The 21,939-nt window shown below is 40.8% G+C and overlaps 1 protein-coding gene across 1 annotated transcript in view; it reads right to left on the reverse strand.

Moving 5' to 3' along the window:
* Positions 1-21,939, reverse strand: part of PREX2 (phosphatidylinositol-3,4,5-trisphosphate dependent Rac exchange factor 2) — a 291,836-nt gene that overhangs the window by 108,367 nt on the left and 161,530 nt on the right. Inside the window, exons 24-30 of the mRNA XM_027127947.1 lie at positions 15,293-15,512; positions 14,541-14,748; positions 7,883-8,062; positions 5,252-5,346; positions 4,383-4,465; positions 3,582-3,672; positions 2,820-2,948 (exon numbers count right to left, since the gene is read on the reverse strand). Coding sequence (XP_026983748.1) covers positions 2,820-2,948; positions 3,582-3,672; positions 4,383-4,465; positions 5,252-5,346; positions 7,883-8,062; positions 14,541-14,748; positions 15,293-15,512 — 1,006 coding nt within the window. The remainder of the gene's footprint in view (positions 1-2,819; positions 2,949-3,581; positions 3,673-4,382; positions 4,466-5,251; positions 5,347-7,882; positions 8,063-14,540; positions 14,749-15,292; positions 15,513-21,939) is intronic.

The raw sequence follows: 21,939 nt of genomic DNA on the forward strand, positions 1-21,939 counted from the left end.
CCTTATCTCCAAAGAGGGAGGGATGCCAAGAGGAACAGGCCTTGCTGAACACCCACCCCCACTCCGGTTACTACACTTAGCTCATACCCTTTTGTTCTATAAATTTCTCCAGGACTTTCTACTCTTCTTCAAACCTAGTATAAAGACACTCAGGTTTAACCTTTTCTTCTGGTCTTCATTTCCTTATGAAGGCTCCCGTGTTCATGTAAAAATTATAATAAATAAATTTATGTGCTTTTCTCTTGTTAACTTGTTTTTTGTCAGACTAATTTACTGGGAGAGTTAAAGAAAAAAAGGATATTTTTTTCCTCCCCTACGGGAACATCAGAATGGGGTCATCCCAGCTATACATATACACCCTGACATTCCGGCAAGGTAACATTATGTTAAACTTCCAGCCCAGACCTAACCTTCCATTAAATCAATCCTTCCATAAAGACAATTTGGGAAATAGAATGAAAACCACTTTAACTTGAACAGGATGAATTCATGCTGAACGGGTGAGGTTACTTCTGAGTCTGTCCACAGAAAAAGGATCCCAGAGCTGCTGCTTCCACCCCATACAATAGGACCAGACACCACACAGATCACCAGGAAATGGTAGCTCGTCCCCTCCCTTGATGGTCCACTGAGCTGAACTACTGATTGCTTTTAAAGACTCACTTATCACGGTGACAATCACAGCTCTTACCCAAAGAGGAACTGCAGCTCTCTGAGACTTGCAGCCAGGGATGCAACTTAAATTCTGCCAAGAGCGCTCCCTCTGTTGACTCTATTGACCGGAGGACTCAGCACAGCCAACCATGCTCAGTCAGCTGCTGGGCTCCCATGACCAAGAGTGACACTAATATTCACAACACCTATCAATCAATCAATATATGTAGATAGTTGTCATTGCAATGACCGCTCGTTGTGAAAAGAAGTACTGAGTATATAAGGCAGGACTTGAGATGAAAATGTAAAATTCTTAAAAAAAAAACTTTTTAAAAACTAAGTTTTTTGCCCTGCATTAGAAGCTACTTTCTTAAAGATAAAGCTCTTCAAAAAACAAAACAAAAGAAAAAGTTTTAAGGGTTTCTTTGTTCTCGATTGATATTGCATTTATTCTAAAAACAAATATAATGTAAAAAGAAAAAATCAGAGATGATGAGAATAACTGCATTTAGATTCACAAATTATAACTTTTAGGAGTGTTATGACACTGGCATCCACTCAGTGAAAACATACCTTTTACTCAGTAAAGTATATGCTTAAATTCCTTAAAGCTCACAGCCTTTAAAAATATGTTTGTCATTTTTGCTGTTCATTATTTTGGGGGGTTTTAAATTCAGACTTCTGACTGAACGTGATGTTACAATGTGTCACAAATAATCATTATATTTAGCTATAAAATAAAGATACAGTCAAGGAATCCAGTTGTCAAGAATAAAAGTTTTCATTATACAATAGAATTGTTGTGATTTATTTGGAGTTTTCCATTTCTGTACAAAGTTCTTCTCTATTGATCTATATAGAGAGAATAATAGAATCAATAGAGAATAGAATAGAGAATAATAGACATAGAGATATAGAGAATAGAGAATAATAATAATAGAGAATAAAAGAATCAATAGAGAATAGAATAGATCTCTATTCTCTATATCTAAGCTGTTATACTTGAGTATATTTCTAGGCAGAAGACCGGGTAATCACAGAACATTTACACCATCCCTGTCATTTAGTAAGTGAACACACTGAGGCACGAAGGAGTGACATCACAGGTTCAGACCCTACAGGGTGTAAGAGCTGTCTTCCATCAGCAAAGTATGCAACTCTCTCTAATTTACCCTAAAAAAATGGTAGTGATGGGTTAAAAAAAAGTGGGTTATGATGTAATTCTGCTGAACACTATTCACCACATCCCAATGACATACAAATGACGGGGAAATACAGCCATGATATTTACTGTACAGGTTTCTCAACCTTAGCCCTATGGACATTTAGGACCAAATAATTCTTTGTTGTGAGGGACTGTCTGGTACCTTGTAGAACGTTTAGCAGCATCCCTGGCCTCTACCCACTAGATGCCAATAGCATGCCCACGATTGTGACAATGGAAAAATGTCTCTAGACACTGCCAACCACTGGTCTAATACTGGGAAGAAAACCACTGATTTAGACATTACAAAAAAATTAAACAAATTTCTCATTTCATCTTTTTCACCACAATCACTTTAGAAACTCTCAGAATTTTCTACTTAATAACTCTGACCCTAAACAACATGCAACCAGGCTCACTAGAGTTGTCCTGAAGTCTTTTATATCTCCAGTCAGAGGCTGTATCAGTTATGGGATGCTGAGTAGACAAACTTATGCTAGTTAATAACAATCAACTTAGACAAACGCTTCTGAAAGAGAAACTTAAAAACTAATGATGCAACCTATGTCATTATTTTGATTCTCACAGACTCACGATTGATTTTGTAGAGTTTCCATGAAGTATAGCTTCATACGTTTTGTGAACCCTTTAGGAATTTTTCTCATACTGTTTCATGTTATAAAATATGAAAATCCCTCCACGTTCCACTTGTCTTCCTAAGAATGAGCCCTTACTTTATTGCCTGAGAATATTTTCTGTGATACAGTCCACGTCATTTAGATCCTTGGGACACAAGGTTCTGTCATCTTACTCCTTCTTTCCCTCCTCCGCCTTCACTCACCCTTTTCAGTCCTTTTATTTTCCTCCTAACATGAAAAACTTCAAAAAGTAATCAAGCCATGATGGGTTTTTAAATGAGTATTGCTAATGTCACGGTATGTTCTTTGCTTTTCATCCTGACCTTCAACAAATTTTCTGATGTTCTGAGCAAGATTCCGGACACTGCTGGGAAGGTTCCAAGGATCCTGCTTGATGTGAAGCCTGAACCTTTTTGGACAACTCAGCTTTGGTTCCATTTCCTGCTGAAACTCTAAATAAACACAGAAAAGTTCTCTTAAGTCTCAACCATTTACCAGTTCACAAGCCCATAAACAAAGAATCCTCTTTCTTTCATTCCTGTGGTCCTAGGCTATTATCATGGTAGCAATTTCTTTAGCTCTATCACAGGAGAAAATCTGTTAAATCTAAAACAAAGTCAAATCTTATTATTCTCTTTTTACAAATGTTTAAACAGAGGAGCGAATTTAGATAAAAACTCTATTTCAACATCCTAAACAGAAAGGGGCAGCTCTAGATCTTGTTCTGTTTGCCAACCACCATTCCCCAAACCCCTCCCCCCATCACTGGGCCACCTACCACCAAGCAGGCATTAAGTCTAGTTTCAGCAAAAGCAACTCAACACTTATATTTCTTCAATTAACTCACTCGGTTTGGCCCCTACGGGCACTAAACGTTTTAAACTTTCAAAGAACTCTAAAAGGTCTTGATTTTTTTATATATATATATATATATATATTCAACAATTATCCAAATAGAAGTAGTATTAAATGAATTATGAAATGAGCACCCAGAACTTTTGTTCTCATGCCATGCTTTTGCTTCACTATACTGTCTCCCACTTTTGTTTCCCAGTTGCCTCTAACAGTTACTTTGTAAACCTTACCTTGTAACCCTCGACCTGGTGTCAGGTACTTGGTTTGCTCAAAGGCCCTCACAACAGCTTGGCCTTTCAGGAGATTGGTAATGGAATCCACCTATCATAACAGCAGAGATTTCTGGGAGTTACATAACTTCTCGGTATTTCCAAGAGTCAACCTTGTAAAATACTTTTTTCCTCAAAGCAACAATTATTTTTGAAATCCCATGCTGCTTGCAAAATCTATCTTTAAATAAAATATCAGGATAAACTCACCTGATAACATTTACAATGACATCTCTTACTATCCTACCAAATATTCATACAAAATATAAATTTTCTTTATAAAAGAAGTAAGAGTTCTAGAATTATTTTTTAAAAACACCTAAAAGTTATCATAATCCTTTTCAAAGTGGTAAAAGCTTCTACACTATGAATTTTGGTTGTGGATGTAAATTTTTTAAAAATGCAAAATACAACATGAGCACAAGAAAACCCTGTGCTTCTTGAGATTGGGAATGAAGGTGAACAAGAAATGTCATGGAGGAATCTGAAAACCCACAAAGAAACAAATAATGAACAGAATAACTCCTGTGTGTAGGACACTTTATAATTTTCTAAAGACTGTGAAATACTTGACATTCATAACAATCCTTTGGGTTAGCTGGCTGAAGGAATCTCTTTTCCATTGTAAACTACAGAAATTAAGGTACAGGGGATGTAGGAACAGATTCCGTTCTAACTCCAAACTCCTTTCACTATGTCTGAAAAACGAATTTCTGACAGTTTAGTCTGTGGAAAAAATACCCACAACTGTCCCAACTGTACCTGGCTGAAAAGATGCTCAAGGCAACTGTGGATCTTGTCCTGTTTATCACGAGAAATGCGAACATTCAGGGGAAGCTCATCACCTAGATATTAAAAATAAATCATTCATCTTATTTTTAACATTCCAAAGCATTTTAATGTCAATAAAGTAAAAAATAATTAAACACTAGCTCTTATTCCATACATTAGTTCTCATGTTCAGAAAAAGAATTCCAAAAGCTTTAATAACTATTAGGATGTCAGATTACTGCTCCTTCAAAACTGAGATGAAAGCAGAGGGTCTCACAGAAAGAATCCTGTGGTACCCACATTAATGATTCTTTCAAATGGTGAATTTTTCTAATGGTCAAATAGTTGGAATAAACTGCACATCTAAAAATTAAGATTTTTCCTAACTCAATGGAAAGTCTTTTTCTTAGCACACACAAAATAAAACATTTACAAGGTATTTATTTCAAGCAGTGTTTTTCTCATCACTCCCTTCCCCACTGCCCATCAGCCTAGCTCAGGTGCATCTGCTGCCTTCAAATCCTGCTTCAAAGCCCATCCCATCTCCTTACACAATCAGCAATGCCTAATATCCTAGAAAACTTGTTTCTTGTGTACCTATCATACAGGTACCATGCAGTAACACAGAAATATCATGAAACATCACTTATTAACATAAAAATTAGTTTGTTTCTTCCATCTCTTTAAAAATTCACTCTGTTTATAATGGGATTGGGAAGCTGACTTTCTCAAGCATGTAAAACTGAAAGGCAGTGTGTGTGGCCACCGAGAATGGCTAATGAAAGGTAAAAATGGATCAGGCAAATTAATCCCTTAGGTTCGGCATCATCAAAGCGTCCGCGTGCCTTCACCAAACGCACCTGAGTCCATCTCATCGCTGTGAAAATACGAGCTGCACTGGCTGCTGCAGATGCTGGTGAAGGAGGTGACGGAATTCCTATTGCTGTTGCAGTCGCTGCGAAGAATGAGGTACGTGTCACTTTAGCAGTGCATCTGGCAAAGTTTCCCTGCCACTTCTTACTGGATAAACTTATTATGTCACGGTTATATGTGTTAATACGCTTTATAGAAATTTATGAGAAAGATAAATTTTTTCAACTCACATTTTATCTTACTTTAAACGAAAGTATTTTCAATTCGGTCATATTTCAACTTTTCTTGTCATATAATCTAATCATAATTGAATTTTAAAACGCATAGCTATTTACAGGAGTCAAACCAAACTTAAAATTCGTTATAATCCATTTGATGGTATATGCCTGTAGTTGATTCGCTAAGAGTGACAAAATCCTGTTTCAAGAGCTCTGCCTTTCAACCCTTTCTAGTAACTCAAAGGATAACTTATTAATTGCACTCTGAGCTCCCACCCTTCCCCCGCCCCAGGAAGATGGCATCTTGTCTCCATCCCGGAGCCCAGCACAGGACACCACACCTGCTAGGTGCTGGATAATGATGAACATCAAGGGAAAGAAAGTTAGAAATGTCTGTGTGTGAATATGGACCCATGACAGATTTCAGAAGTAGTGCAGGAGACATAAATATTTTTTTCTCTCAGAATAAGTAAAAGGGACTTATTTAACTTTAAATGTACATTTAAAATTTCTATTTTACCCTAGAGAGAACCTGAGAGTAATGTTAATTATCTGATAACTAGAATTTGAGGGAAGAAAGTATTTTTAGATCTGTAATTTCCCACTGGAGAGAAACCACAGGTTCTTATTAAAGAGCATACTGGTCTCCTTAGAAGCTAAAAGTAAATGAAATGGTAAAAGTGGTTAATTTGTTTTATATATCATTAAATTTCTAGGAATAATTAACTCACGTATTCATCAAAATCCTTTTCACATAGAAATTGGAATAGTAGAGTGGTTAATAAACTGAGAGCCAGGCCACCTGATTTCCTAGGTAAATTATGTAACTCCTGCCGGCCTCAACTTCCTCAGATGTAAAATGCAGTTAATATCCGAACCTGCCACAGAGGGCTGTGGGAGAAATTCCGAGAAATCATCCTGCTTCCCCCTGTGTCTGGTAAGAATGCTTTTAATGTTAGCTACTAGTTTGTGCTAAACATCTCTGATGAAACAACTTCGATTTAAAGATAATTACTAAATATCTTTTCATTGTAAAACACTGTATAATAAATAAGAGTAAGAGAGGTTTTGTCTTCAGTTAATGTACATAAAACGGGAGGTTCTGAAGCTGCACGCTCAGCATACATGGCAGGTTGCCACAGGTCTCAATGAGGTTCCAGGTGACACAAGGATTCAAAGGAGAAAAAGCACTTTCAATTAAGGAATTTCATTGGAAGAGCCATCATTTGAGAGTCTGGTAAGAAGATGACTCGACAGAGTCTGGAGGGAAGGTGTTATGGGTTGAATTGTATCTCTCCCTCCCCCGCCCCTAAATGCATATGGTGAAGTCCAACACTCAGTATTCCAAACTGTGATCTCATTCGGAGGGAGGGTCTTGACAGAGGTAATCAAGTTAAAATGAGGTCACTAGTGGGGGCCCTAATCCAGTATGACTGGTGTCCTTATAAGAGGAAACATGGACACTGAGACAGGCTTGGAAGGAAAAGGATGGGAAGAGACAGAGGGAGAAGACAGCCGTCTGCAACCGAGAGATTGAGCCTTCCTTCACAGCCCTCAGAAAGAACCAACCCTGCTGACACCTGGATTTCAGACTTCCAGCCCTAGAACTGTAGGATAATAAATACATTTCTGTTGTTCAAGCCACCTGGTTCTCGGTACTCTGTTACAGCAGTCCTATCAAAATTGTACAGAAGGCATGTGAGGGAAGAAGCAACGCACAAAGCTGGTCACAGAGGCGACACGTGAAACTAGTTCAATTAGCTTGAATTACAGAACACAGGAAGGAGGAAAAACAAAACAGAAAGAACTCCTGTTCACTACCCAATAGTCCAATAATCAGAAACAGATATTCAAGAAAAAACTGTCAATATAGGCACAACTTGTTTATTTGCCATACATGTTACACAATCCATAAAAGAATAACAGATCTCCTAAGTGAGGTCCACTCGGTTGGAGAAAAAATGTTTTGTCCAAATTACTCAGATTATAAAAGGGAAGAATTTGAAAGATAGTGATGTCTCACTATGCTTTGTCTGAGGTTGGTAACAGCCAGCAGTTATTTTGTGGGAATAATAAACAAAAACAACAGTCAAAAATTTTTTCAAGGGCTTCCCTGGTGGCGCAGTGGTTGAGAGTCCGCCTACCGATGCAGGGGACACGGGTTCGTGCCCAAGTCCGGGAAGATCCCACATGCCGCGGAGCGGCTGGGCCCGTGAGTCATGGCCGCTGAGCCTGCGGGTCCGGAGCCTGTGCTCCGCAACGGGAGAGGCCACAGCAGTGAGACGCCCGCGTACCGCAAAAAAAAAAAAAAAAAAAAAAATTTTTTCAAGACCTTTGTGGAAAATACAGAATCACATTTGACTTGGTCAATGAGATGAGTTTCAGGAATGAATGAATTACCTGTAAGAGTCTCTGTTGCTGATGGTGTCGTGACCTGAATCTTCCTGCTCATCGCCTGCCACGTTAAAACAGACGCGTTTGCTGTTTCTCTCTCCCTTCTCGTTGTCACTGTCTGTTGGGACTATGGACTCTGATGCCTTACGTTCTAATTTAGGAGAATATGTTATTGAAGACAGAAGGCTGCAGTGGGATATAAAAAAAAAAAGAATAAGTGCACATTTTCACACTGGCGGCTACAGATAACTACCTTGCTCATAGAATATGATAGGCTTACAGATATTTCTAGAGCTTCTTCTAGGTGTCACCTGAAATTAATACCCTATTGCATAAAACGCCTGTCATGCACAGTTCACTTTTTCCTCTCAGAATAAGTAATGGAAACAGCTCACAATTTTGATGAGAAAGCTGTGTTCAAATCCAGGTTCTGCCACGGACTAGCTATGCTCTCCTGGCAAAACCAGGATGGTTCTCTCTGACATCTATGAAAAGTGGATAATAAGAATAGCTACCCACAGGGCTGCTGTGAGAATGAAATGCATAGAACATATTGCTGGTACTCAACGGGCATCACCTCGCTCCCAGCCATTGTCACCACCACGTGAAAATACCTGAGAAACTTTAAAGTGCCATCCAAATACTAAAATAAACACTAAATGGGCTTAAACCTCTGCACTGGCTTACCTTCAGACGTTAAAAGCCCACTGCCCCTCTCCGCCTGCCCTGGGTTTCCCCCAGGCTTTCTCTATTTGTCAGGGAGAATATCATGTGGACAAACTGTTCTCACACTCATGTAAACAGGAGTCCTGCCCGTCCTGACCCTAAGACGCTAAACAGAGTCACACACAGGTGAGGACAGGCGGTAGTAGGGGCTACTCCAATACCATCCACAACCCAGTCATCATGAAACATCGTGAATCTGCCCAAACGCAAAGCTCTTCCACTGGGCTCAAGGCTAAAACACACTTCCAGACTCTGAATTGGCAAAAAACTTGATGCAGACTCTAGGCAGCACTGATTCCACCAGGCTAGACTTGCATGTTTGGCTCTAAATTGTTTCTTATAGAACTAACTCAAAATGACACAAAAATGGAATCAGTCTTTACTATCAAACAATGTGATATAGAATTTGCAAAACAAATTAAACCATAACTGAACAAAGGGCCCAGGCATAGTTTCTCCAGCCCACAATCATCTTCTCTTTTATTTACCAAATACCGATGACATGCTGTTCTAGTCAACAGCACATATGCGCATATCTTGACACTCATTTTTCCATAGCAATGTCATGTTTATTTTATTTCAAGACCATGAAAAGATCTTCTACCTCTTATTTATATCCCATAATGTCAAACCCAATGCTGTGCAGAGTAAATATTTGTTAAGTCATTTCACTAATGAATTAATTAAACAAATTTATCGAACCATGCATTGCCCTTGGTGCTGTTCATGCAGCAGTTTACAAAACAAACAAAAGTCCGTGCCCTCCTGGTGCTTAAATTCTACTGGGAGGAAACAAACAGTGACCAGATAAACTGTATAGTGTATCACATGGTGACAACTGGGAAGGTGAAAACTTTCTAAAAAGGGAATGAAGCCAGGGCTGCAACTTCAAATAGTGGCATCAGGTAAGGTCTCACTGTGAGATGATATCTGAATAATATTTGGGCAGTTTATAGTTTTTAGACACCTGGGAAAATCAGGGAGCTCTGCTAGATTGCTCAGGGCCCTGCAAAGCTATGAATTATTTTAAACACACTTTTTCTATTTGGAAAGATATGTTTATGTCTCATGAGACAGACTGTGTATTTCTTCACTCCCTCCACCCAAAAGATTAAAGCATTAGATTAACTCCAATTACCCAAGCTGCACGCTGCACAGACAGATGAACTCTGACTACCAAAGAGGAAAGAGATGCAGGAGTTCTCATTCTGCAAGGAGTCCTCTGTGCTCTATGGACCTTTTAAATGAGAAGTCATGGGGGCTCAGCATAAACATTTTTTTCAGAGCTCTACAAATTGTGTTCACATATTTGCTTTTCATTTTAAACAGCTGCAGTCATGCTTGCACTGACCCTGTGAGAACAAGTGTTAGGCTAACAAACAAATGATAGAAAAACAATGTTTTTGACACCACGTTTTTGCATAAAATCTCTCGATTCTTAAAAGTAATAATAGGGCTTCCCTGGTGGCGCAGTGGTTGAGAGTCCGCCTGCCGATCCAGGGGACACGGGTTCGTGCCCCGGCCCGGGAAGATCCCACATGCCGCGGAGCGGCTGGGCCCATGAGCCATGGCCGCTGAGCCTGCGCATCCGGAGCCTGTGCTCTGCAACGGGAGAGGCCACAACAGTGAGAGGCCCACGTACCGCAAAAAAAAAAATAAAAAATAAAGTAATAATAGAGCATAAAGCTTAATATCTGTGCTCACAGAAATATTTTCCTTTACCTTTGCTCGTATACAGTGTTAAGCTCCCTCTGACAGTGTGTAGGTCTGTTGATTCTGAATTAACATCCTGAGCTGAGTACCATTTCTGGTCAATCTCCACCAAATGCCCTTGATGAATAAAGATTTCTGTATATGGTGGATTGCATCTACCTGTGCGTTTTCTATTTGACTGAGATTTAAATATCACCATCATCCTCTTCCGCACAGCTAACATCTGTTGAGCTCTTATGCTGGTCACTATGCTAAGTACCTAACAGGTATTAATTCACTCAGTCCCTCAGACCACCTTATGAAGTGGGTATCCTCGTTATTATTATCAGTATTATTATTGTTATTCTCATCTTAGAGATGGGCTGAGTGAGACACACTCATAATACTGTGGAAACTAAAAACCAGTTGTAGAGGAAGCAGGAAGTCCAGAGGAGCAAGACACGAGTGACTGGGACTCAGGGTATGGACTGTGTCCCGGGGGAGCTGGTACCGTCTCTCCACAGACCGGCCACCAGCCTGACACTTGAGTGCCTAGAAGGCCAGCCACGCCGGCCTCGGGAGCAGGGCTGACCAGGCAGAGGTGTGTCACGTTCCGGGATCAGAAAGAGGCTGATGCAAGAGGAGCTCAGAGAAATGGGTTTGGAGAGAGGGACGGGGGCAAACTGCGTAGAAATGTGCAGGCCACAGTAACGCATCTCCCATGATTCTAGCTGCATTGCAATGCCATTAACTGGCTTTAAGCAGGGGACTAGCACAACTTACCTGTACAGATCCCTCCGGCACCTGCCGAATGTAGAATGTATTAGATGGAGAGGCACAGCTGGAAAATTCTACAGCGGGTACTAGGGAGGAGACTATGGTGACCCAGTCTAAGGTGATGGGGTGGACACATTCTGAGGTATAACTGGCAGGACCTGATAAGGTACTGGAGGTGAAGGGAAAGGAAAGAGAAGAATCACAGCTGATACCGGCTTCATAAACTGGCTTCATAAACGGAAGAGATGGAGAATACTGAGAAGGGGGACAACCTTGATGGGGGAGGGGGCAAAGCAGATTTGAGTATGAGGTCAAAGTAGATTTCAGTTTCAGAAACAAATTTAAGTTTGAGGCGTCTGTGAGACAGCCCAGTGTTTCATAAACCAACTCACAGCTGGTCTGTGAGAACGAAAGCCATCAGTGCATGTAATCATATAACTGTGCCCGGCACATGAGCCCCTATAATACATGCTAGTTTTTATGAAACTGTGCCCAGTTTTTTACATTTACCAGAAAAATGCTTGGGAAAACCTCAAAGATAATTCCACCACCAGCCCTACCGTTCCTATCTGTAACCCCCAGCTCACTAACTGTCCTACAATGTGTTTTGGTTGTCACTCAATCCTGGGACATGTGGCACCTGCAAAATGAAGTCTATTCTCAAATTTCCTGCCTTACTAGCCCCCAATACTCCTTATTCATTTCCTCTCTGTGAGAGTACACAAACCCTGAATTTTAAAACCCTGTCAAAGATTCTGGACTCTCCACGAATTATTTTTTCCCTTTACTTATATCTAATACCCGAGCGTCATTAACCAGAAAATCGCCCATTAAAGGGCTAAATATCTAGCTTCCTGAAATGAAACAGGAATCACAAAATCTTGATGAAATTCATAACATCACATTACTTCCTGTTACTACACAGCACATCTGTCTCTAGTTCTATTTTTGGATCTGAACAAGGTAGGAGGATTTAGGGGAATGCCTGTGTATCAAAGGATGTGTTCCCAAGTGACAGGAAAACCAGACTTCACAATTAGACAGGCTGAGCACCAGGACCTTTCACAGGAATGAATGACTCCTAGAAAGGCTAGCAGGGAGATATTGTGAGGCAATTCTCTTAAAACTCGGCACAGCAGCTGAGATCTGCTTCTCCACTCTGCAGAGGCACCTATGTTAGACCAAGAATAATTTCTACATGGTGAGAAAACTGTTTAGTAACTAGCTTTTTAAATAATTTGTCAAGCTTCACTGCACTGCAGCATTTCTGAACGGGGCAATGGGGCATCCAGGCACTTGGACAACGGTACTGTTTTAAAGTGATTATGTTACACACTGGATTATGGTGGAACATATTTATATTTAGAATTAAATTATATGGTGCACACAGAGAAGACCAAGGAGGTGTCTCAAATCACTGGCTCATTTCATGTCACTTTCCTAATAAACAAGCACAGTTGGTAAAGACTTTTAGAATAACAGAGTGGCGAAATCACAAGTAAAAATAGGTAATCATTTTAACTAGCTTTGGTTAATAAAAATAGCTTAACCCTCTTTCTGAAATTAGTGCTTTAAATATAAAGCATTTTAAACCAAGTAAAGGGAGCCCCTTGGCTCTAACCATTTCCTTGAAAATATATCTACATTAGCTGAACTTAAAAAAAAAGAAGTCAATAAATTCACAAAGACAGACAAACTCTGGACAAGTGCCAGGAAGTGCTGGGTAGTCAGTGCATTAGAGAGCCAGTCTCCAAGGCAGTGTTCACTCAGGCACATCAATAATCCTGCCATTGACAAAGGACTCATCTGAAAAGGAGGAATAATAACTCTTGGTTTAACTGGAATCATGGGATTGGTCCAGATGCTCTCCTAGAATCCCTTTGAGATCTAGGATCCATGATTCAGTGTGACTATCCATTGCCTTATTAATAAACAGTCTTCCTCTTGAACCTCCTGAATACTTCAGGGGGAAAAAAGAGACTGGTTTCTAAAATACATATAACATACATGATAAAATCAATTTATTAAATAAAGCAAAATATAATGTCCTAAAATATTAACTTCTCTGTCACAAGGTCATTCTGAAACAATTCCAAATATCATATATTTGTTTAAAAACAACCACCTGTTCTCTAAGTAACCTCAAACTGTTTAAATTGTCTAGGAATGGGGTGGTCCCAATATAATATACCAAGTGTCATAAGTAATTTTAAAAAACTAGTGTATGAGACAAAGGAAAACAGAATTTCAATTCTAAATTAACTCATAAAAATGTCAGAAAACAGTAGCACAGTAAATAGTAACTACTTAAAGATAATCTTAGAAATATGGTACACTAACATGGTAATTTTGATCTCTAAATTTCAAAGATGTATAGAGATCATGTCCATTAAAATTTCATTAGTGTAAAGTCTAATTACAACAAAGCCTTAGAATCAGTTCTAAACATTTTATGTGAAATCTGAATTATCCGTGGAAGTCGGGATGATGTGTGTGTGAACTAAATAATACACATTTGATAGCCATCTAAATCTGCAACTTCATAAAGGGAGTACATTAAAAAGAGGAAAATGGTCCTTATACCATTTTCAGACTTTTCCCACTATGATATATTCAACAATTTCAATCCCCTGAATGAGAAGCAAGCATGTCAAGCCCTAGGCTGATTGCTTTTCGTATTAATTTTTATATTTTTCACCACAAATAGATAATTGGTTATGATTATTCACCCTCTTCTATACGTGAGAAACTGAACTACCCCAAATTCCATTCTGCCTTGACTAGATGTGAAGCACAGTCACACTCCATGATGTAGCAAACCATCCTACAGAGTTCAGGCAATTCTCCAACCTTCAAATTCCTGAATAAGAATCAGAGTTGACCTCTGGAAAAATTTTATTCAACTCCCTCCTCTTCTCCGTTCTTGATTAAAAGATTCCAAATTACTGGCACAGTGATTTGGGTACTTTCTTAGTAAACCATTAATTCAATCAGAAGAGAAGAAAGGGTGTTGGTCATTGGTCCTAGGGTTACATACTTTGGCTTTTACTCGTTTAACAAGTATGTTAAGGACTAGGTAGGCTTTACATTTTTTCATAAACATCTATTGAGTGTTTATCCACCAAATGCTGTGTTCTGGTCGTAAAAGGTACACAAGGAAATCCTTACACGCAGTTCGCACTCTTTCATCATATTGCTCAGTTTAACATCGGCACACTGAAACTTAGCGTCTTCTATATGAAAGAACCTTGCTGTTCTCTTCCCTGGTATTAAATGCTTCCTTAAGATACAGACCTACAGAACTGCCATGTTTTCTTATTTTTAAGGTGTTGGCATTAAGAGGATCTATACGCTTAGCAAAAATTCCTACATTTTCAAACAGTAAAAAGAATAATGGGTATTCAGGAGTGCCATTTCCTACAGCTATTGTATTATGTACATTTAAAAGTACAGTAAATAAAATGCTTACTCATCTGTTTGACAAACACACATCTCCACCTCCTTCAGTGCAGTCTGAAGTTTGCCCAGCAGTTTCTGATAGATATCTTGGGTTTCTAAGTCGTCTTCTTTCAACAAATACCGGAGACCGTGCCCATCTTGCTGCCCCAGAGACAGACCTGAAGGGGCCGCCATAGTTGTAATCGTATGTTGAATGTACACCATAGGGCTTAGTTTTCCTGAGGAGTTGAAACCATTCCATAGCAACCGTTATTACCTTTAACTTACAGTAGCAATCCAGCGCCATTCATTTTAGACGTCCAAGCTTACAAAAGATAAAATGCCAATCTAATGCTGCATTTAATTCAGGAATTAAAGCTTATGGGGAGTTGTGATTAAAAACTACAAATACAGTTTGATTCCATGTCCCACTGGGATGGCATGGGGTGGTACTCCGCATCCCTTGCAGCTGCTCCTCTACTATTTTTCTCCTAGTTATAGGGCCATCTCAGATGAGTGATTTCACAGCAAGATGAGCTGTGCCTATCAGGCATGTAAGGAAGACAAAAACAATTATTCTTCTCAGAGGAAAACTAATGAAAATGTGTAACTCCATTTTCATTCTACAAACACTTATGCATAATTATCCAAATGATTAGCGTGAGGAATCCTTTCTTTATAAAATTTCAGACTTGCTGACATGCTAATTTCAGGGATGCAGGAATAGGTATGATCGCCTAAGTTACGTGCCATAATTTGATAAAGTTGAAAAAGCTAACATACCTTGTTCCGATTTATTTTCTTTATCATGAGAATTATGCTTCCTGCTATCCAACTGAACACCAAATGCACTCCCCAGGTACGCTGATGTTTTGGGATAAGAAACTTCCATCACATTGACATGGCAGTTGGTGGGGCAGAAATCACTGCTGTGCAGTGGGGAGATCTTAGATTTGGCCTGTTTAAAGGTGGGCCAGGCTCTATTCTTTAGTACACGAGAAAACTGTAGATGAAAGATGAAAGAAAAAGCAGTTGAATGCAGTGATAATTCAAACATTTCACTCCTGTCATCCACAGCAAAATCAAAAGAAAATTAAAACATGTCAACTGCAACGGGTGAAATAAATTACAAGCTGTCAGAAATTAAGTCATTATTTTAAAATTCACACGTTCTTAGAAAAGCAAAGCAATACAGGCAGCAAATGCAAAGGATTCTTTTGAAACACTGATTGCAACTTAAGAGCTAAAAGAGGTGAATTCAAGCGATCAACACCACTTACTGGGACTCAAATCCACAGGCTCCCAGCAGCTGAGAGTCAGAGAGAGAAACTGAATCAGCGTTCTAGGACACCAAGATAGGAGAAGTGCAAGGTGGCAGAACAGGGTAGCTGTCAGGTCAAGGATGGAAGAAGATGGATTATTCCAAACATTGTCACAAAGCTGACCCAGACCTGAGTCTGGGAACAGGTGAGACAGCAAAGCTTGGTGGTGGGGACCCCGAATGGCAGGACAACAGGCAGAACAGACTTTACTTCCCACCCGTGCTTCCTGCTCATCACTGTTGAGCTTTGGGTCAGGGTCAGCCTGAACACCGGCATGCATGCTGCTTCTACACCATCGAGAATAGTGATGCTCAAGGAAGTTACACAACTTGCCCGGAGAGCCACTCCCCTACTTAAAACCTTGCCATCCAAATCCACGGTCTACACTTGCCATGGTCTATACAGCCTCCCAAAGTCCGATCCATACCCGGTTTATTTATCTCAAGCTCTCTTCCCCTTGTTCCCTGTGCTCCTCCTGGCTTTCACCCAGTCCCTCTCACATACCATCTACTCGTTCGAGGTCTTTGTACAGGCTGTTCAGCGTGCCTGAAATGTTCTTCCCTTGTTTCCAAACTTACTCCTATGCATTTTCAAGTTCTGTGAAATCATCAAGAGGCCTTCCCTGAGCCCTAGTCTAGGTTCAATTTTCCCGTTTGGGTGCTAGGTTACAGCACCCTGTAATCCTCCTTACAATTATGAATAATTTTCTTTTTATTTATTTTATTTATTTATTTATTTTTGGCTGCGTTGGGTCTTCGTTGCTGCGCACGGGCTTTTCTCTAGTTGCGACGTGCAGGGGCTACTCTTCGTTGCAGTGCACGGGGCTTCTCATTGCCAGGGCTTCTCTTGTTGCAGAGCATGGGCTCCAGGTGCACAGGCTTCAGTAGTTGTGGCTCGCGGGCTCTAGGGCGCAGGCTCAGTAGTTGCGGTGCACGGGCTTAGTTGCTCTGCGGCATGTGGGATCTTCCCAGATGAGGGCTTGAATCTGTGTCCCCTGCATTGGCAGGCAGATTCTTAGCCACTGCATCACTAGGGAAGTCCCATGAATAATCTTATTTCTCTCTCCCTTAGCAGATGGTAAACTCCATGAAAGTCATGCTTACATCTGTCTTATGCATCACACACAAGCATCTCATAGAATTGAAGTGGACTGTAGTTTCAAAAACAAAGGACTGAGAGCCACCAGCTCCCTGTGTTTTAGTTATGTCGTCCGCATAACTGATGTGATGCTGGGCAAGTCCCTGTCTCTTTGTCATTTCTAGTAAAATATGGAATGTGGATTAAATAATATCTATGCTCGCTTCTTCCTTGGAAACGATAACCAGATTCTATCTATTTATTCCACTAGTAGAGTAGTAATCTGGACATTGAAGAGAATAAAAATTAAGACTACTACCAGTTACTGTCTAACTTTTCTAGGTTAAATTCAAGAATAAAGATATGATATAAAAAATCACATCTTACTAGCTCACCATTAGAATATGAACTATCTTACAAGTATATTAAACTTTCTTTTCAAATCACATGTCAGAAGCTATGTATCTCAGCAAAGGGCTAGCGCATAGTAGGACTCTAAATAGAACTGGACTGAAATGCAGGAATCTATTAACAAAATTACTAACACATTTGATAATGATACATAGTGAAAATAGCCTAAACACTGAAAGACAGGGAGGCATTTTGAGAACTCCTGAATTATCACTTTCTCTTTATTAATAACGAAACTGTGACCTGGAGACTTATCTCGGAAAGACCTAGAATTTAAGGCCAGATGAAAACTTTCATTCAGAAGTTCTTTTCCACTGTAGTTGCAGGATAAAAATCTCAGATAAGGCTCCCACGGCACAAAGACACAGAGATCGATTTTATTACGTCACAGCATCCATGGTAAGAGGCAGTTACCCTTCTGTTGCTTTCTTTCATTTTAACCAATTATTCATTTATTCAAAAATATGAAAAGAAGCATCTATTCTGGATCCTGTGCTATGCTGGAGACACAGCCCTTGCCCTCACAGAATTCACGGTCTAGTAGGGGACACAGGTGAAAACGATATATCACCCTCATATATAACAATTATACTATTACAGTTATATGTAACATATACGTATAAACATATATACAACTGTATATGTGTATATACACATATGTAACAATTATATAATAAATACGATAGCCAGATAATTAGAAGTTTTGGTAAGTGCTGAGAAGGAAGTGAACAGGGTGATGTAATGAAGTATCACCACAGTGATCAGGCAGAGGAGGGGGAAGATTCCATTTTCAGTGGGACCCATTTCCTGCAGCTTTCCGACATCTATCTCAATACAAATGTCTTCTATGCCCTCTCCCCATGCACTCAGAACGGTGCGTAGCCACATGTCTGAATGTGCCTAGTTTCTTTCAAAGAGTAAGTGGAGGGCTTCCCTGGTGGCACAGTGGTTGAGAGTCCGCCTGCCGATGCAGGGGACACGGGTTCGTGCCCCGCTCCGGGAAGATCCCACATGCCGCGGAGCGGCTGGGCCCGTGAGCCATGGCCGCTGAGCCTGCGCGTCCGGAGCCTGTGCTCCGCAGCGGGAGAGGCCACAACAGTGAGAGGCCCGCGTACCGAAAAAAAAAAAAAAAAGTAAGTGGAAACTTCTTTGATGCGAGCCTCTCTTGGAGAAGGAAGAGCCTTATGAAAGCAGTGCTGTCTTCCATCCTGGGGTATCCCTAGGAAAGGGGGAGGGGGCGAGGGGGCCCATAATCATGGGTCCTGGAAATGTGGATATATTTTGAAGATCAAAAATGTGCTGGCAGACGGCATGCCCTGCTATTTAATGGTGAGCCCTTTCTGAAACAGACCTGAAATGAGGAAGGCAGAGTTCTTGTACTGACTGTGGTGGGCACGTGAAAATGCTCTGATCATGCCATACAGTAGTAAAGGGCCCTGGAAATGTGGACCTGTCATCTTCTTTAGCAACATCAAATGAAACACTGAGCTCACTCATCTGCTTTGGAGAAGCTCACAAGGAAAGACAAAAGTTCTTTTCCATAAATAAAAACTGCAATTTTGCAATAAAGAAACGTACAGGGTATGGGATAGGGGGTGGGAATGAGTTGGGATGGAAAATGCTTTAGACCTATTGTGGACCAAGCTTATTACCAGCTTCATTCATTCATCCAACAATGACTTATCCAGCGCGCTCTAAACCAGGCACGGTTCTAGGCACATTGGGAAACAGTGAATGAACAAAGATTCCTGTCTTCTGGGTGGTTACATTCTAATGAGGGGAAAGGCAAACAATAAACATAGTAAGTCAAAGTCAAAGTGGGACTTTGCCACATGAGAGGTTGGCGAAAAAGGCGGAATCACCATAGGAGACTATGAATGGGCCACGAAGAAAGGATAAAACCAGGATAGGTCATGTCACAGAACACTGCTTAAAAAAGGTACAAGCTCGGGCTTCCCTGGTGGCGCAGTGGTTGAGAGTCCGCCTGCCGATGCAGGGGACACGGGTTCATGCCCCGGTGCGGGAGGATCCCACATGCCGCGGAGCGGCTGGGCCCCTGAGCTCAAGGCCGCTGAGCCTGCGCGTCCGGAGCCTGTGCTCCGCAACGGGAGAGGCCACAGCAGTGAGAGGCCCGCGTACCACAAAAAAACAAACAAACAAACAAACAAAAAAAAGGTACAAGCTCAACTGCATCAGATGCTACTAAAACAAGGACTACAATGACAACAGTGAATAAGATTTGGCAAAATATAGGTCACCAGTGACCTTAGAAAGGGCCAGTTCAGTTACATGGAGGGAACCAGAGCCCACCTTCAGTGTGCTGAGAACGAACAGCAGGTGTGGACAGCGGGTGTGAACAGCGGGTATGGACAGCAGGTGTGGACAGCAGGTGTGGACAGCAGGTATGGACAGCGGGTATGGACAGTGGGTGTGGGCAGCAGGTGTGGACAGCAGGTATGGACAGCAGGTGTAGGTAGCTCTTTTTAGGACAGAGATCAAAGATGTGGAAGAGGAGGTAGAGAGGAGAGTGGCGGGCAAGGGAAATATTTATCTTTAATACAGATATTAAGGCATATTTGTGTATCGACAGGAAGAAGTCATTCTTGGAAAAGGAATTTCAGGTTTTTAATGCATTGGTAGTTAATTCATGAATTACTGAGCATGACAACAAATTTAGATCCAATTACAGTCATTTGACTACAAGTCAAAAAAAATACAAAGGTAAGCTATTATTCTGCAGACAGCCTCCCGTTTCAATGAAGTGTAAGACCCCACTGGCATGGACCTATAGAAATTTTGTATCAGGGGAAGAGGACACGGGGAGAGATTTTACCCACAGTTTTCCCAATCCATACATCCGTTTGGGGATTATGTGGCATTAATAACTAAAGACACTCAGAATAGTCCACGTGAAACTTAGATTCCTACAGATAGTACTTTTGTGTAAAAAGGAACTATCTGTTAAAAGCTCATTAAATATTTATATGGAAGAAGTATCCCCAATGCCAAAAATAAGGCCAATTATGGAATTATTTGGAAACAGAGAATGAATCTAGAATTTTTAAAAGTTCTCAGGACAACAGAGAGTGAGCACGTTCCTCCAAACAGTGCATACTTTTATGTCTGGAATGACTGCCCACACTTCCTGCCCCACAGAGATTAAATACCAGCTTAGGGTTCATTCAGGTCCCCAGTAAGGTCTGAACATCTGTGGCCTATAACGCTGGCCAAAAACTTAAATGTGATTGCAGCAGCCTGGCTATGGAAACTGTAGAAATATCAACCGGTTTCTATTTTTAACACGTAAAACTTTTAGAGTCTAAATAACAAGGGAAAGCCAGCCTCTTTGAGATTTTAGTTTCTATGGATACATTTTATTTTATACAAAGAGGGCTGTTTGAAGCTTTCATCTGGGAGACAAATAGGTTGCTAATAATAGTTTAAAAGTAAATATGTGGAAATTAAAAATATATATTCACAAATGCTATAGTTTCTGTTGACACACATCTGTTACGTGGATGGAGCTGACCTTACCTGACAGGCTGTTACCTTAGGTATCGACATTTTGTTCAAACAGAAAAGATCCTTGAAATGTTCTCTTGCTAACCTTGTTTCTCTCTTTCGTGAGAAAGATAGCCAGTGATTCTAAACAGGTTTACGGTCAAGAAGGGATGATGAAAGGACTGCTTTTAAAGCACTCATGTCCTGGTTAACTACAAGTTTCTCTTTATTTCTAAATTAAAAATAAAAATAAGTGAGACGGCACTCCATAGGACTGATACCTAGTTGGCTACCTGCCACGTATGTGACTTGAAGCAAATTCTTACTTCCTGAGAAAGAAGCAGGATGATAAGACTACTCAGTACACATGGCTACTTGGAGGCTCAAACAGCAACAATGTGCACACGAGAGCTTTCCAAACTTCAGTGACATTCTTTTTATCATTTCAAATCACTGCCCGGTAGCCTGTCCACCTCTTCTTTAGAAGCTTCCCAGGTGCCCAGTTACTCCTGAGGAAATGGAAGATGCTTCTCACTCCCCGGGATAACGTTGTTGAGAATCTCCGACACTTGGAGAAAAACTCTGCTTATAATCCCCCAAAACATACATCTCTCAGTTTATTGCAAACCAGGTTGTTGTTAGAAACCAAGAAATAACACCTTCTTTATCACCATAACCAATTAATCATAGACGGTATATATTTTCCTCCTACACACAGCTTGAATTGATCTTTTTCTCTCTGTCCCCAATGCTGCTTTCTACATGAGTCCAAGTCACCCTGAACTTGGACATCTTACAAACAAATCTGATGATTATGTCACTTCAAAACATCACTGGAGGGGCCACCCTGGTGGCGCAGTGGTTAAGAATCCGCCTGTCGGTGCAGGGGACAGGGGTTCGAGCCCTGGTCCGGGAAGATCCCACATGCCGCGGAGCAACTGAGCCCGTGCGCCACAACTACCGAGCTTGCACTCTAGAGCCCGCGAGCCACAACTACTGAGCCCGCAGGCCACAACTACGGAAGCCCACGCGCCTAGAGCCCATGCTCCACAATGAGAAGCCACCGCAATGAGAAGCCCACGCACCTCAACAAAGAAGAGCTCCCGCTCACCACGACTA

Source organism: Aethalodelphis obliquidens, unplaced genomic scaffold (assembly GCF_003676395.1).
Source record: "Aethalodelphis obliquidens isolate GAN/ISIS:26980383/991018 unplaced genomic scaffold, ASM367639v1 scaffold33, whole genome shotgun sequence".
Lineage (NCBI taxonomy): Eukaryota > Metazoa > Chordata > Mammalia > Artiodactyla > Delphinidae > Aethalodelphis > Aethalodelphis obliquidens.